Genomic DNA, 14,202 nt, shown 5'->3' with positions numbered 1-14,202 from the left:
CTACATCGAGCGTCTGCAAGTTCTTCATGAGATCGTGAAGAAGTTTCCTTCTGTCAACTACCAGGTGTTCAAGTTCATCATCACACACCTCAACAGGTAAGACATGACGCCAGAACACACACACACACACTCACACACACACACACACTCTACAGTCAGTGTGTGTGTGGGAGCTAAACCCTTTCGACGTTCAAATGTACGTTTCCCTGCGATGACAGTGAACACACCGCAGCTTCTTCACTTCATCCTAAAAGCTGCTGTCAAACACATCGGGACGTTTGCAGTTTGTACATCGAGCTGACACACACACACACACACACACACACACACTCACACTCACACTCACACACACTCACACTCACACTCACTCACACGCACGCGCACACGCACGCGCACACGCACGCTCACACTCGCACACACACACACACACACACACGCACACACACACTCGCACACACACACGCAACACACACACGCACACACTCACACACACACACACACACACACACACGCACACGCACACCACACCACACACACCTCACCACCACACACACTCACTCACACCACACTCACACACACACACACACACTCACACACTCACACACACACTCTCCACACTCACACACCCACACACACTCACACTCACACACTCACACACTCACACACTCTCACACACACACACACACACACACACACACACACACACACAGTTTGCAGAAGCTGTCGTATGAACTGCAGTCACGACTGTCTGTTGAATTATTCCTGAGAAAACTGAACTTTGCTCTGAAACATCTAGACGTCTGATTATAAAGCGACAAATTAAAGCCTGATTCTGTTACAAATAACAACAAGAAAGCCTCAAGAAAGAATAAACAAACAAACAAGTTGAACATCTTCAGGTCCAAGAAAGAAACAGTCATTAATTACTACCTAGTGAGAGCGAATCTAGCATCTAAAACGTTACCTGTCCTCTTTGAATTTGATATAAAACGCAAGAAAAGACACTTTTGACATGGAGTCATTGAGCTGTGTTACAACGGTTAAGGGCCCTCAGACTGTGAGATACCCCTACCCGAGGTAGAACAAGACACGCTAGCTGAACAGCCAATCAGAGTGATTTATTTGACCGACAGCCTTTGGACACACCAATCTGAGTAGGGCGACACGACGCTCATCGACGGCCGAAATCGGTCCGGTGTGTCTGGGCCTTTAGATGGAAATTGTACTTTTTGGTGATAGGAACAAAGGACTCCATCACTTTTCTCTCATTTATCAGAAAAACCCTTAAAAAATATGCCATTACTGAATTGTCTAGGGTGCTATTGAACACTAACCAGAAGTTGTATGGAAATATCTGGTACAGTTCTTTTGCAAATGAGATTTCTTTAGACATAGGCTAGGGCTGTGCGATTATGGCAAAAATCATAATCACGATTATTTTGGTCAATAATTGATATCACGATTATTAAAAACGATTATCCATTTACTTTGAAAACATCCATTTATTGAAAAAGAAATTTGAACAGTATGTTTTTAACAGTTGATTACCCTGAACTTTAAGTATAATTCAACTGAAAAACCAATAAAAAAATAAAAAATATATATATATATTTTTTTTTAAATAAAAATAATAATCGTTTTATTTCGAGATTAAAATACGATTAATTGCACAGCCCTAACATAGGCCTACCTCTCCTCTGACACAGTGCTTTCCTTCCCTCCTCCAGCTGCACAGAGACAGGATGTAATGACAGCTGTCACTGACCAGAGGAATCCTTTGAAGATGTAATAAATGGCGACTCTAATCATAATGTCACACTGCATCAGTCTGTGATTTAATCTGAACAGTCAGCTCATCGTAACGGTTAACAAATGGTGTTTATTTAACCTGTGTAAAACATTGACTTCAGTTTGAATTAGCGCCCATTTAAAGGTGTTAAAAGAGAGGCAGAAAAATACAGGCTTTTATTTTAATGATTTTTCTGTAATGTCTAACATTAAAATACAGTAGATTTGAATATGAAATAGTTTCAGGGGAGTTTACTAATGTTGCGTGTCGCATACATAACAAAAATAAACACATCTAGGTACATAGATAACTCAATAACAGTAAAACGATAAAAACGCCGCTGAAGGTTAATCCAATGTGTCACTTTGAAATGATTCCTGATCCATCATAACATTTTTATGTCAAAAAACGGAGATTTTAAATTAGCTGCTAATGGTAGCCACCAGAGGGTATCACAGCTTCCGGTTCCGGGGCATTCTGGCTGCGCAGCACTCATTCACCAATCGGTAATGTTTAGATGGATTTTAGGAACTTCCCCTCGATTCTATTGGCTCTAACGGTCAGAAAGAGGTGTCAACCATCAAAATCGAACGAGGGGGGCCAGAGATATGGAAAATCCACCCAAATGACCCCAGAAGTGTTTTCTTTTTGCTAAACCTCTCTAAAATGGTCAAATGTCACTTGTTTTGCATCAATCGTCATACAGGGTACTTATTATATGTTGTACTTTGGATTCCTAAAGCTTTTAGTCTACTAACCCATCATCCAAGGGTAGTTTTCACTATAAGTAAAAAATAATTTTTGGACGGACACTATAATTTACAGTTTTTTACTATGTTCAATCTGAATTTTCTTTAAAATGAAAAAAATCTATATTGATTCTGACTTTTCTACATCCAACTCACAGGTTTATCATTACTTTGAGAATAAAGATTATTAATTTACCCCTTTTAGAAGAAGGGAAGATATGGTCATTTGTTCTGGGAATGTCATTTTCGAGCCTGAGACCTGAAAAACAGGCTCAGGGCTTAAAGGGTTAATGCCCAAAGGCAAGGCAAGTTTATTTATACAGCACCTTTCAACACAAGGCAATTCAAAGTGCTTCACAAAAATGAAAGACATTAAGAAAATGGCATTTCAAAACAGTCATTAAAAAGCAAAGTATTATTATAATATTGTTCTCTTAATGTCTTTCATTTTTGTAAAGCACTTTGAATTGTCTTGTGTTGAAAGGTGCCTTGCCTTGGAGTTTTTATAAAAGCGCTATATATCAGGGTGTCCGCGGGGTCTTACAAAGTATTACAAGTTGATAAATCAATTTAGCGTAAATTAAGGCTATTAAAAAGTATTAAACGGCATTTCCCAAGGTATTACATTTTGTAGCTTGTTTTCAATAAGTATATGAATTGTCCAAAGAGGTTGTATTCTACAGTGTGCCTGAATGTAATCATTGCGTAGGTGTGTAGTGTGATTCTGTGTAGTTTATTTATGGCATCCCGTTGGGTTTGACGTCATCTGAACAGGACATCGCACGCTCACTGCTTGATAGCGCGCGAAGGTCCGTTTACGCCGGTTGTTAAACAACATGGTTATGGGGAAATGCAAGTCTGCGTCCAAATGGTTGGAAGATAAGGAGGAAGGACAATCAATACTGTATATAGTCAATGTGAGGGCAAGTGTGTCGCCAAGGTAACCGGTTAAAACTCAAAGTGGCGATGAGGTCTTAAAATGTATGGAAAGGGTCTTAAAAAAGGTCTTAAAAGGTTTTACATTTGACTTCAGGATTCCTGCATATACCCTGTTTAAGTGTCATGTATTATTATTATTATTACTATTTTGACTACAGGTTTTAGCGCGGCTCGCCATGGCTGGGTTCGGCTCACTTTAAGCTGCGTTTCCATTACAGTTAGTAACGAGGGGTAGTAGTGTTAGAAGTGAGCTTTGCAATAGATAGGGACACAACGCTTTCAAGCAAAGAACATGGCGTTAGCAAACACGTACCACCTCGTCCTACGACCACAGCGTGCTTTTTTGTGCTGCCATTTCTTTATGGATTTGTTTAAATTAAAAATACTTTGTTGAAATTAAAAAATACTTGCTGACGGTAGCTTATGCGACGCTTGGGGACTGTCTCGCGCAATGACGATTCTCTCGGACCAATCAGCGGTCGGCAGTGTTTTACGTCACTAGTTTCGCATATTTTCAGCTCGCTTGGAACCTCGACTGGAAAAAAGTACCAGTGAGCCGGTACTACCCCTAGTGGAAAAGCAAAAAAGTGCGAGCCGAGCCGAGCCGAGCCGAGCCAAAACCCCTGTAGTGGAAATGCGCCAAAAGTGTCATGTATTGTTATTATTATTAATTTTCTCAACACTTCCTCCCCTTCCCCCCCCCACAGGGTGAGCCAGCACAATAAGTGCACCCTCATGACGGCGGACAACCTCTCCATCTGTTTCTGGCCGACGCTGATGCGCCCCGACTTCGAGAACAAGGAGACGCTCTCCACCACGAAGCTGAACCAGGCGGTCATCGAGGCGTTCATCGTGCAGAGCGAGTACTTCTTCCACGGCGGAGAAATGGCGGAAAGTTCCAGCAACGAAGGAACGCCTCCTCCTCATCACTGCCACAACATGGTGGAGGCCCTTCTTCCTCTGCAGCTGCCTCCCCCCATGCAGCCGCAGCAGATCCAGCACACGCTGCACCCCGACGCGCTCATGTAACAGAGAGCATGCTGGGAAACGCAGTCCGTGAGTTTGTCTGTCTGTCAAGGAGGTGAACGAGACACATGGGACCGTTTGTTGGATTTAAAAGTCATCTGTGAGGTTTTCGAGACGACCGGACGTCACGTTCTTTTAGTTTTTTGGACGCCCTCATCTAACAGAAGGCATGCTGGGAATTGCAGTCCAATTGTTGCGTCTGTTTGTCATCGAGGTGAACGAGACACATGGACCGTTTGTTGGATTAAAACGTCATCTGTGAGGTGTGTTAAACTTCCAGATTAGAGACGATCGGACGTTACGTTTTTTTATAGTTTTTTCCTTTTTTGGACGCGCTCATCTTAACAGAGAGCATGCTGGGAAACGCAGTCCATTAAGTGCTTCTGTTTGTCATGGAGGTGAATGAGCTTTGAGAGACCGTTTGTTGGATTAAAACTAATCCGTGAGATCTGTTAAATCCCGGATTCGAGACAATCGGACGTCACCGTTTTTTTGGAACTAATTTTTTCCACCCTTTTACGAGACTGAATATAAAGGCTTCGGCACATAGACAACTCTTTAGCAGGGTCTTACCTGGATTTACTAATAAAGATTCCCCCCCTTTTACCTTCACCCTGATGGAATAGCACACTGACCAAACCCCGCTTAAACCCCCCCCCCAAACAACAGAAAAGGGAAGTTCAAACTTAACGACTGCAACTCCAAAATGAACGCCGACTGATTCGATATTTGACCGACTAACTTACAGACACTTCGGCTCAGGAACCTTCTTCCAACACCGAACACCCGTCAGAGGACAGAACGTCACAACAACCAGTTGGATTTGTGAACTGAAAACATAACGAGTTGTTGGATTATTTTGAGGGTTTTAAATACTAGAAAAAACGGAATAATCCCTCCCCCCTTCTTCATGAACTTTGACCCTCTTAACGGACATAACAGCACATGCACGATTTCTGTCAAAGTCCCACTCATGTCTGATTATGTTATTTTTTGTATCATTTGCTTTTTTTTTTAAACATGTTTTGTGATGTCTACCCTGTGTGTGTGTGTGTGTGTGTGTGTGTGTGTGTGTGTGTGTGTGTGTGTGTGTGTGTGTGTGTGTGTGTGTGGGGATCAGGAGGGAATTTAAGAAACTCGTTACACTCCGTACGAAAGACTTAACGGACTTCACCTCAAACCTCCAGCTGACGCTCTCGTCTCCTTCGAGCGTCTAACTCTCAGCGAGGAAACCACTACGTCGCAATGCATTCTGGATCTTTTCCGAGGCGTCTTCCCGTGTTTGACGCTCTAATCGTCTTCATTTCTACCTTCTGTTGCTTTGTTGGAAACTAAAAATGTGCATGTCTCTGTTTTTTTGCCACTTAGTGAGATATATAAAAAAAAAAAAGAATAACTTCAGATTTATTTTATCTGAATCTTTTGGTTTTGGTTTAAGGGTAACATTTCCACAGAGAGACTCTCACGAGGAGTTTTTATTGCATTTGTTTCTTCTCCGTCATGCAAGAAATCCACTCTTTAATATCATATTTTTGGTTATATGTCGAATAGTTTTCCCTAAATAGAGGAAAGAATTATATATAAGTATAAATATATATATAAATATATCAGCAGCAGACTGATTTAGTGAAATACCGCGGGGTACTGGGCTGTATAATCTGTCAGAAGCTATACTCATATTTGTGTGTGTGTGTGTGTGTGTGTGTGTGTGTGTGTGTGTGTGTGTGTGTGTGTGTGTGTGTGTGTGTGTGTGTGTGGTGTGTGTGTGGTGTGTGTGTGTGTGTGTGTGTGTGTGTGTGTGTGTGTGTGTGTGTGTGTGTGTGTGTGTGTGTGTGTGTGTGTGTGTGTGTGTGTGTGTGTGTGTGTGTGTTGTGTGTGTGTGTGTGTGTGTGTGTGTGTGTGTGTGTGTGTGTGTGTGTGTGTGTGTGTGTGTGTGTGTGTGTGTGTGTGTGTGTGTGTGTGTGTGTGTGTGTGTGTGTGTCGTCTGAAAGAGAAAGGAATCCCTCGTCCCTTTCTTCATCGATGACACTTTGAGGCTGAGAGAGAGAGAAATCGTTAGAGTTGAGATTAACTTTAATTCACTGACTTAGTTCACTTCAAACACTCTTCTGTCCATCTGGATAAACACATCCCACCTGCTGCAAACAATTCACAACGTTTTACCTAAAAATATGAATCTGTGACACAAATCCATAGTTTCAATGTCTGATTAATTTCAATTAAAAAAAAAAAGGCCTTTTTTTGGCTTTTCCCTTTCCAGTAAAGTGTCATTTTGTATGAGTAGAAATATCATTAAAGCACGGTCACAGTAGACAGGCAACAGCTTGGGGCCCCCGGACCAGAAGGGGGGCCCCCAAAGAAGGTAGATTAAGAAGGTCCACAGCAACGACAACATGAAACACCCTTTAATTTACTGCAACGACATGTCGGGAAACCCCCTCAAGGCGGCCCCATGCATAGCGCGCAGTAAGAAACTGCTTGGGGCTCCGGACCAGAAGGGGGCCCCCAAAGAAGGTAGATTAAGAAGGTCCACAGCAACGACAACATGAAACACCCTTTAATTTACTGCAACGACATGTCGGGAAACCCCCTCAAGGCGGCCCCATGCATAGCGCGCAGTAAGAAACTGCTTGGGGCTCCGGACCAGAAGGGGGCCCCAAAGAAGGTAGTTTAAGAAGGTCCACAGCAACGACAACATGAAACACCCTTTAATTTACTGCAACGACATGTCGGGAACCCCCCTCAAGGCGGCCCCATGCATAGCGCGCCGTAAAATGCTGCTTCTTAATTTAAGTTTCGTTGCCTTGCTCCGCTCCGGGGGGGGAGGGGAGGGGAGGGAGTGTGTTGGGGCGCCACTGATGGGGATGAAAGCTGGTTCGAGGGGCCCCCAGTGTAGGGCCCCCAGTGTAGGGCTTTATTATATGCAATAGTAGAAGTACTCGAGTACACTTTTGAGTTACTTCACTTGAGTATTTCATGCCACCTATCGCGACATTTCAACTAAATGTACCTACCTGCATATTAACACATATCTAGTCTTTCTTACGGTGTAGGTTTTACCTGATTAAAGGATCTGAACTCTTCCTCCTCCTCTCTGGTAATTTGGAGCTAATTATAGAGGAAGTGGAGTTTCCAATTGGCACACTTCTAATCAATTAATGTTCAGTTAATTGAGTCTTTTAATCAGGACACAGCAGGGGGGCTCCACACGAAAACAATTCAGCGTTAACGAGGATTTAAATAGTGATAAAGAAACACCAGGAAAGCTCCAATCTTCCATCCTTTTGATGTCAGTCGTCTACATGCTCACGTTCACACACTAAAGTACGCTTCTATAGGGAGACGGTGTGAATTAAACATTGTTTTTGGTTTCAAAACAACCTCAATGTGTATTTATTTTCAATCTCAGGCGATCGAAGGAATGATATTTAATCCAGATGCACAGAAGAGTCTTTTTAATCACTTTTAAACACTGTTTTAAACGAGTGCAGACACCTTGAGGTTACATCTTAAAGGTTTCTACTAACGACTGCTGCCAAACCGTCTGAAATATTTCACTAAAAACACCTTTTAATGCTGAATTTCTTGAACCAATACCCGTTAAAATGTATGTGTGACTCACTTTCTTAATGTCTCGCTCAGTTTAATAGAATCATAAGAATATCTGCACTCACAGTGATTTACGGTGACCGTCTGATCACCAGATTAAAAGCCCTTCATTCATAATTGAACACTCTTTTAGTAACTTGCAAAAGAAAATTAATCCGATGAGTGGTTCGTTATACCCAGAATGCATTGCTCTGCTAGTGTCTTAAGTGTATGTGAGGGAGGAAAGCTTTTGTTTAAAAATCAGCAAAACGACTCAAAGTGTTTTCGATGAACGTCAGCGACCGGGAGGATTCCAATTATACGATAATGTCGACTCGGGGTGCGTCCCATTTCTGATGTGTGTCTCCTGTGTCCTTGAAGTCGGTCAGCTTTTTTATTGGATGACTGAAATGTGAACCCAGAAAACGTCAGGAGGGAATTAATATTTTGAGATTCAACGTTTTTTTATTAACCTTTAGGAATATTTCTGACTTTTAGGATAAAAAACAAACCAATTAAGTATCAATCAATAAATTATTAACTTACAAAGTCACAACAATAACATAAAAAGGGCATTTTTTTATGTTACTTAACTTACTTTTAAAATCCACTCCATTTTAAACCAGTTTTATTTAAAAAACATGTTTTATTTTCCCAAAGTAGTTTTACCAGCTTAAAATGTTGTGTATTTTTGACCACTACAGTACACTATGGAGTCAAATGTGGTTCCAAATCACTAATATTGGATTATTCCTCATGTTGTAATACTTCTAAAGGAGATATTTGGATTGTAAATCGGACAAAACAAGGTATTTAAAGAACTTAATATGAATAATTGTACATTTAAACCCCTTTTTCTTACAATTCCAACAACTCTAGAGGTTAGAAAAGCATCATCTATTTGAATCTTAATTTAAGAGACAAGGTCGTATGGAAGCGAAATGGAATGCGGCCAAAGTCCTGTCTCTGAACATCGAAACAAATCTGATTTAGGGACCTTTTTAAAAGGACACTTTGAAGGAGACTCGTGTCTGGAATGGGACGCTCTTTGAGTTGTGAATGAGAGGGTTAGGGGTTAGCGTTAAAGGGGATAAATATTCAGAATGGAACGAAGCCAAAAGCCCATTTTAAGGTGACGTTGGACTGAAGGGCACATGGAAGGGAGCGAATGGGGGAAATGGAACGTGGCCAAAAGCGTCCTGATCTACGCTTTTTTATTTTTTTTTTATTTTGGGGAGGGAGGGAGTGGGGGGGGGGGGGTCTCAGCAGCTGCTAGATAATAAAAGATTAAGCTGTTCGTCTGTAGTTTTTCTCATCAATCAATCGACTGTGTTATCATCCTGTTGATACGACCTCATCAGTCGCACCGGTGTACAAACAGCTGTGTATTATAGTAAATAAAAATGATTTTCAGAAATGAAAAAAGTCTAAAACAAGTTTTTCTTTTCTGTTTCTCCTCCATAATGTTTCCAAATAAAGTTTCTTTTTTTCCAAAAATTCCTGCGTGTGTTTTATTTCTTCCTTTTGACTTTTATAATGATTTTGATGAGTTAATGAATACACCTTTATTTAGTATTAAAGGTCCCCTATCATACTGTTTTACATCAATATATTACAGCTCTCAGATATATCCAGAGCCTGTCTCTGATTGGCTGAAACACCAAACAGATCATTGCAGCATTACCCATAATCCCCTCTGTTTCAGCCCTGTTTCCAAAGTGCTGATTCTCTGTCTGTTACTTTAGATGAAAATAAGGAGCCCCTCCCCACGCCCCTCTGAGAGAGATTTGGTTACAAAGAACTCAATAGTGCTCTAGGAGGAGATTCAGGTGATAAGGTGGGGGGGGGGTTACCTTGGTTGCTGATTGGCTAATGGTTACACAAGACAATACATCGTTATGACATCATCAAGTGGCCAAAATCTGATCAGCTCATTTTCAGACAGGTTTTTATAGAAATGGATCAAAAAGAGAGAGAATCTTTGTTCCTGAAACTTTCAGAGTCTCTTTCCACAGAGGGGACACATGTTGATGAAGAAGAGACATGAAGAAGAGGGGACACATGTTGATGAAGAAGAGACATGAAGAAGAGGGGACACATGTTGATGAAGAAGAGACATGAAGAAGAGGGGACACATGTTGATGTAGAAGAGACATGAAGAAGAGGGGACACATGTTGATGAAGAAGAGACATGAAGAACAGGGGGACACATGTTGATGAAGAAGAGACATGAAGAAGAGGGGACACATGTTGATGAAGAAGAGACATGAAGAAGAGGGGACACATGTTGAATGTAGAAGAGACATGAAGAAGAGGGGACACATGTTGATGAAGAAGAGACATGAAGAAGAGGGGGACACATGTTGATGAAGAAGAGACATGAAGAAGAGGGGACACATGTTGATGAAGAAGAGACATGAAGAAGAGGGGACACATGTTGATGAAGAAGAGACATGAAGAAGAGGGGACACATGTTTGATGTAGAAAGAGACATGAAGAAGAGGGGACACATGTTGATGAGAAGAGACATGAAGAAGAGGGGACACATGTTGATGAAGAAGAGACATGAAGAAGAGGGGACACATGTTGATGTAGAAGAGACATGAAAGAGAGGGGACACATGTTGATGTAGAAGAGACATGAAGAAGAGGGGGACACATGTTGATTGAAGAAGAGACATGAAGAAGAGGGGACACATGTTGATGAAGAAGAGACATGAAGAAGAGGGGACACATGTTGATGAAGAAGAGACATGAAGAAGAGGGGACACATGTTGATGTAGAAGAGACATGAAGAAGAGGGGACACATGTTGATGAAGAAGAGACATGAAGAAGAGGGGACACATGTTGATGAAGAAGAGACATGAAGAAGAGGGGACACATGTTGATGTAGAAGAGACATGAAGAAGAGGGGACACATGTTGATGTAGAAGAGACATGAAGAAGAGGGGACACATGTTGATGTAGAAGAGACATGAAGAAGAGGGGACACATGTTGATGTAGAAGAGACATGAAGAAGAGGGGACACATGTTGATGAAGAAGAGACATGAAGAAGAGGGGACACATGTTGATGTAGAAGAGACATGAAGGCCCTTTCTCATGTCATCAAATGTCCCTCCTCGACTCCTCGACTCCTCGGTCCTCCGGTAGTGACCCGGAAATGAATTTTAGCGCGCCATGTTGAAGGACATCTCATTTCTCGAAATGCACATCGAGGACCGAGCATCGAGCGTCGAGGAGGCTCTCTGGAGGAGCTCTAACCGAGGATACACTGATGGGTCCTCCACGGCTCCTTCGTGGATGCATTTCCGTCAACAGTGATGTTTCAAAAGAGTCGAGACGCATGGCCGGACTGATCTCAGCCAATGACAGCTCTGCATGCATCCCCTGGATATTATTTTATTAACTGTTTTCATCGCGACGCGATGTTTACAGTGAGAACAGCTGTGAGGTCCGTGCAGAAAGCAGAGCAGTGTGTATAATATATATCACTCAGTATAACAGGCCTACTCTCTTTATTTGCTTTAGTTTAGTAGATATCTACAAACAAAGTCGATATTTTTCTAAAACCATTTAGTGCTTCACATAATAAAATACACAACGGCTGTAGCCTGATGATATGCTTTAGGAGCTGTAGGTGCGTGTGTGTGGTACAGTGTGTGTGTGTGTGTGTGTGTGTGTGTGTGTGTGGTGTAGGTGTGTGTGGTACAGTGTGTGTGTAGATGCAGCGGACAGACAGGTCTCAGTTGGTTTGGTGTCCTCTGCTTACTTGTAATACTTGTAAATAAAACTTTTGGCCCGTCATTTATTTCCCTCATTGTAGCGACCAGAGAGGGGAGAGGGGGGGGGGGATATATCCAGTCTCTGATAGTGTTACGTTATTATGAGAGTGCTCTGTTTGATTCTGAAATTGTATATATTTATATAAATATATACATATATGTGTGTGTCTGTGTGTGTGTGTGTCTCTGTGTGTCTGTCCGCATCTGTAGCCTGTTATTGTCTCATTATACCGCACTGTGAATGAATTAAAAGTAAATATATAAGTGGTCATGAACACATCTGTCCATCAGACAGAGGGCTGCTGTGCCTCCTGTCATCATTAATGGACGTCTCTTTTAAATGACCGCTCAGAGGAGAGGAGTTCTCATTTCTCTAACCGCCTGTTGCTTCCCCTCCTCTCTCCTCGGTTCCCCTCCTCGGCTCCTCCGATCGCATCTCCTGTGGGCGGGACTAAGTCTCGAGGATAGGAGTCGAGGAGGGGAGTCGAGGAGGGACATTTGAAGACATGAGAACGGGCTGAAGAAGAGGGGACACATGTTGATGTAGAAGAGACATGAAGAAGAGGGGACACATGTTGATGTAGAAGAGACATGAAGAAGAGGGGACACATGTTGATGTAGAAGAGACATGAAGAAGAGGGGACACATGTTGATGTAGAAGAGACATGAAGAAGTGGATTTTGCACAATAGGTGACCTTTAATATAAATGTCAGTAGTACTTAAACACATTTTGCTAGCAATTAGTGGTCAAATATTACCTTCAAAGGAATATTAAACTTGTGTGAAGGTGTTAAAACCTTTAATGGCTTATAAGAAACAACTCAATTAAAACATACACTACAAAAACTCTAAATCTTGCCCAGTATATTAGTCTAACATCTAGTCAGAATATGTCTCTACTCCTGATATCAGACACAATAACTTCAGGAGTAACACTGCAGTGAGATATAGGCTCTTGTTTTCAGACCATGCATCATCTTGTTAAAGCTAGGGTCGGTAAGAATGGAGAAAGCAGCTCGAGTGCGCTAGAATTTGAAAATACACAACTGAAACAAATCTGCCCCTTCCTTCAGACTTCCTCACAGAGCCCCTCCTCCAACACACACGAACGCGCACATGACCAATGAGGGCACGAGATAAGGCCATCTGATCATCTGCCCCAGGCCGGCTCAGATGATTGGTCGGCCTTTTTACAGCACCACGGCTTCCACAGATGAAATATTGTTATGTATTTATTGTCAAAGCATTTCATTTATTTATTTATGCTAGTGACTGATCCGACCGGCCCACCTCGTCCGACCGGCCCACTTCAGTGCCGGCCCATCGGGATTCGTCCCGAACGTCCCGATGGCCAGTCCGCCCCTGGCGTTATGGTTGCACTCAAAGGTCCGGTTGTAACTTTAGGACTATATATAAATACATATATAAATATTTAATATATATCAAATAATGTATTATATTACAGTATTGCCTCTGCATTGGATTATTATCTGATAGGGTAATAACTTCATAATTAACTACGTCTGAAAGCAGAAGTCTAGGGCAAATAACTGCAAGTCTCTTCAGTGAGCATGTCACAAAATGATTTAAAAAGAAAAGCCACATTCTGAGAAAAAAAGTCAAATTTGAGATGCATTGTGGGACATGTAGTTTATGGGCAATGTGCTTCTGTAAATCGGCATGTAACCTACCGTATAATAAACATATTCTTTCAGAGCTCTTGTGGGGCCGCATGAAATGAAGTCGCGGGCCGGATTTGGCCCCCGGGCCGTGAGTTTGACAACCCTGCTCCAAAGTAATAACAAACAATAGTAAAAACAGTAGAATAAGTACACGGGTAAAAGCGAAATTGTACTTTGGTACACTAATTTCTTTTTACATTTACTCAATGACTATACTAATGTACACCTTTGAAGTACTGACCCTCTACATTTACTCCACCTAACTTCAAAGGTGCGTGTTGTATTTTTTTACTTTACCTAATTTATTTAGCAGATATAGTTCCTGGTGGATTTTGAGTTTTAACAAAGAAAAAAACGTGTGTGTGTATGTATGTGTGTGTATTGTGGAGAATATTAAAGTACAATAGAATAACTCACAGTTTGGACTTGTATTGAGATAAATAAAATGTATAATAGTGATAGAAGTTCATTTGAACAGTTTCAGGAGATGTTGAGAAGGTACATGGCGCCATCTTGTGGTCAAAGTCTGAACTGCACTTCACTAAAACCACAGCACTTTTATTGGAGATTAATTTTAAATTAAAGGAGCAAGAGCTGTACAAGTGTGTCATCTAATTAATAAATCCTTTTATTAATTAGTACTT

At 41.6% G+C, this 14,202-nt stretch overlaps 1 protein-coding gene across 1 annotated transcript in view; it reads left to right on the top strand.

Annotated features, from left to right (window-relative positions):
* The window catches only part of LOC117497124 (rho GTPase-activating protein 5-like), a 54,819-nt gene extending 48,577 nt beyond the window's left edge, over nt 1–6,242 (top strand). The window contains exons 4-5 of the mRNA XM_034149025.1: nt 1–96; nt 4,185–6,242. The exon at nt 1–96 is cut by the window's left edge and continues 10 nt beyond it. Of these exons, the coding sequence (XP_034004916.1) occupies nt 1–96; nt 4,185–4,506 (418 nt within the window). The 3' untranslated portion in view covers nt 4,507–6,242. The remainder of the gene's footprint in view (nt 97–4,184) is intronic.
* The last annotated feature ends 7,960 nt before the right edge of the window (nt 6,243–14,202 follow it).

Source organism: Trematomus bernacchii, unplaced genomic scaffold (genome assembly GCF_902827165.1).
Source record: "Trematomus bernacchii unplaced genomic scaffold, fTreBer1.1, whole genome shotgun sequence".
In the NCBI taxonomy this organism is placed as follows: Eukaryota; Metazoa; Chordata; class Actinopteri; order Perciformes; family Nototheniidae; genus Trematomus; species Trematomus bernacchii.
Note: the sequence above shows the minus strand (reverse complement) of the source record. Positions and strands in the feature narration are given on the sequence as shown.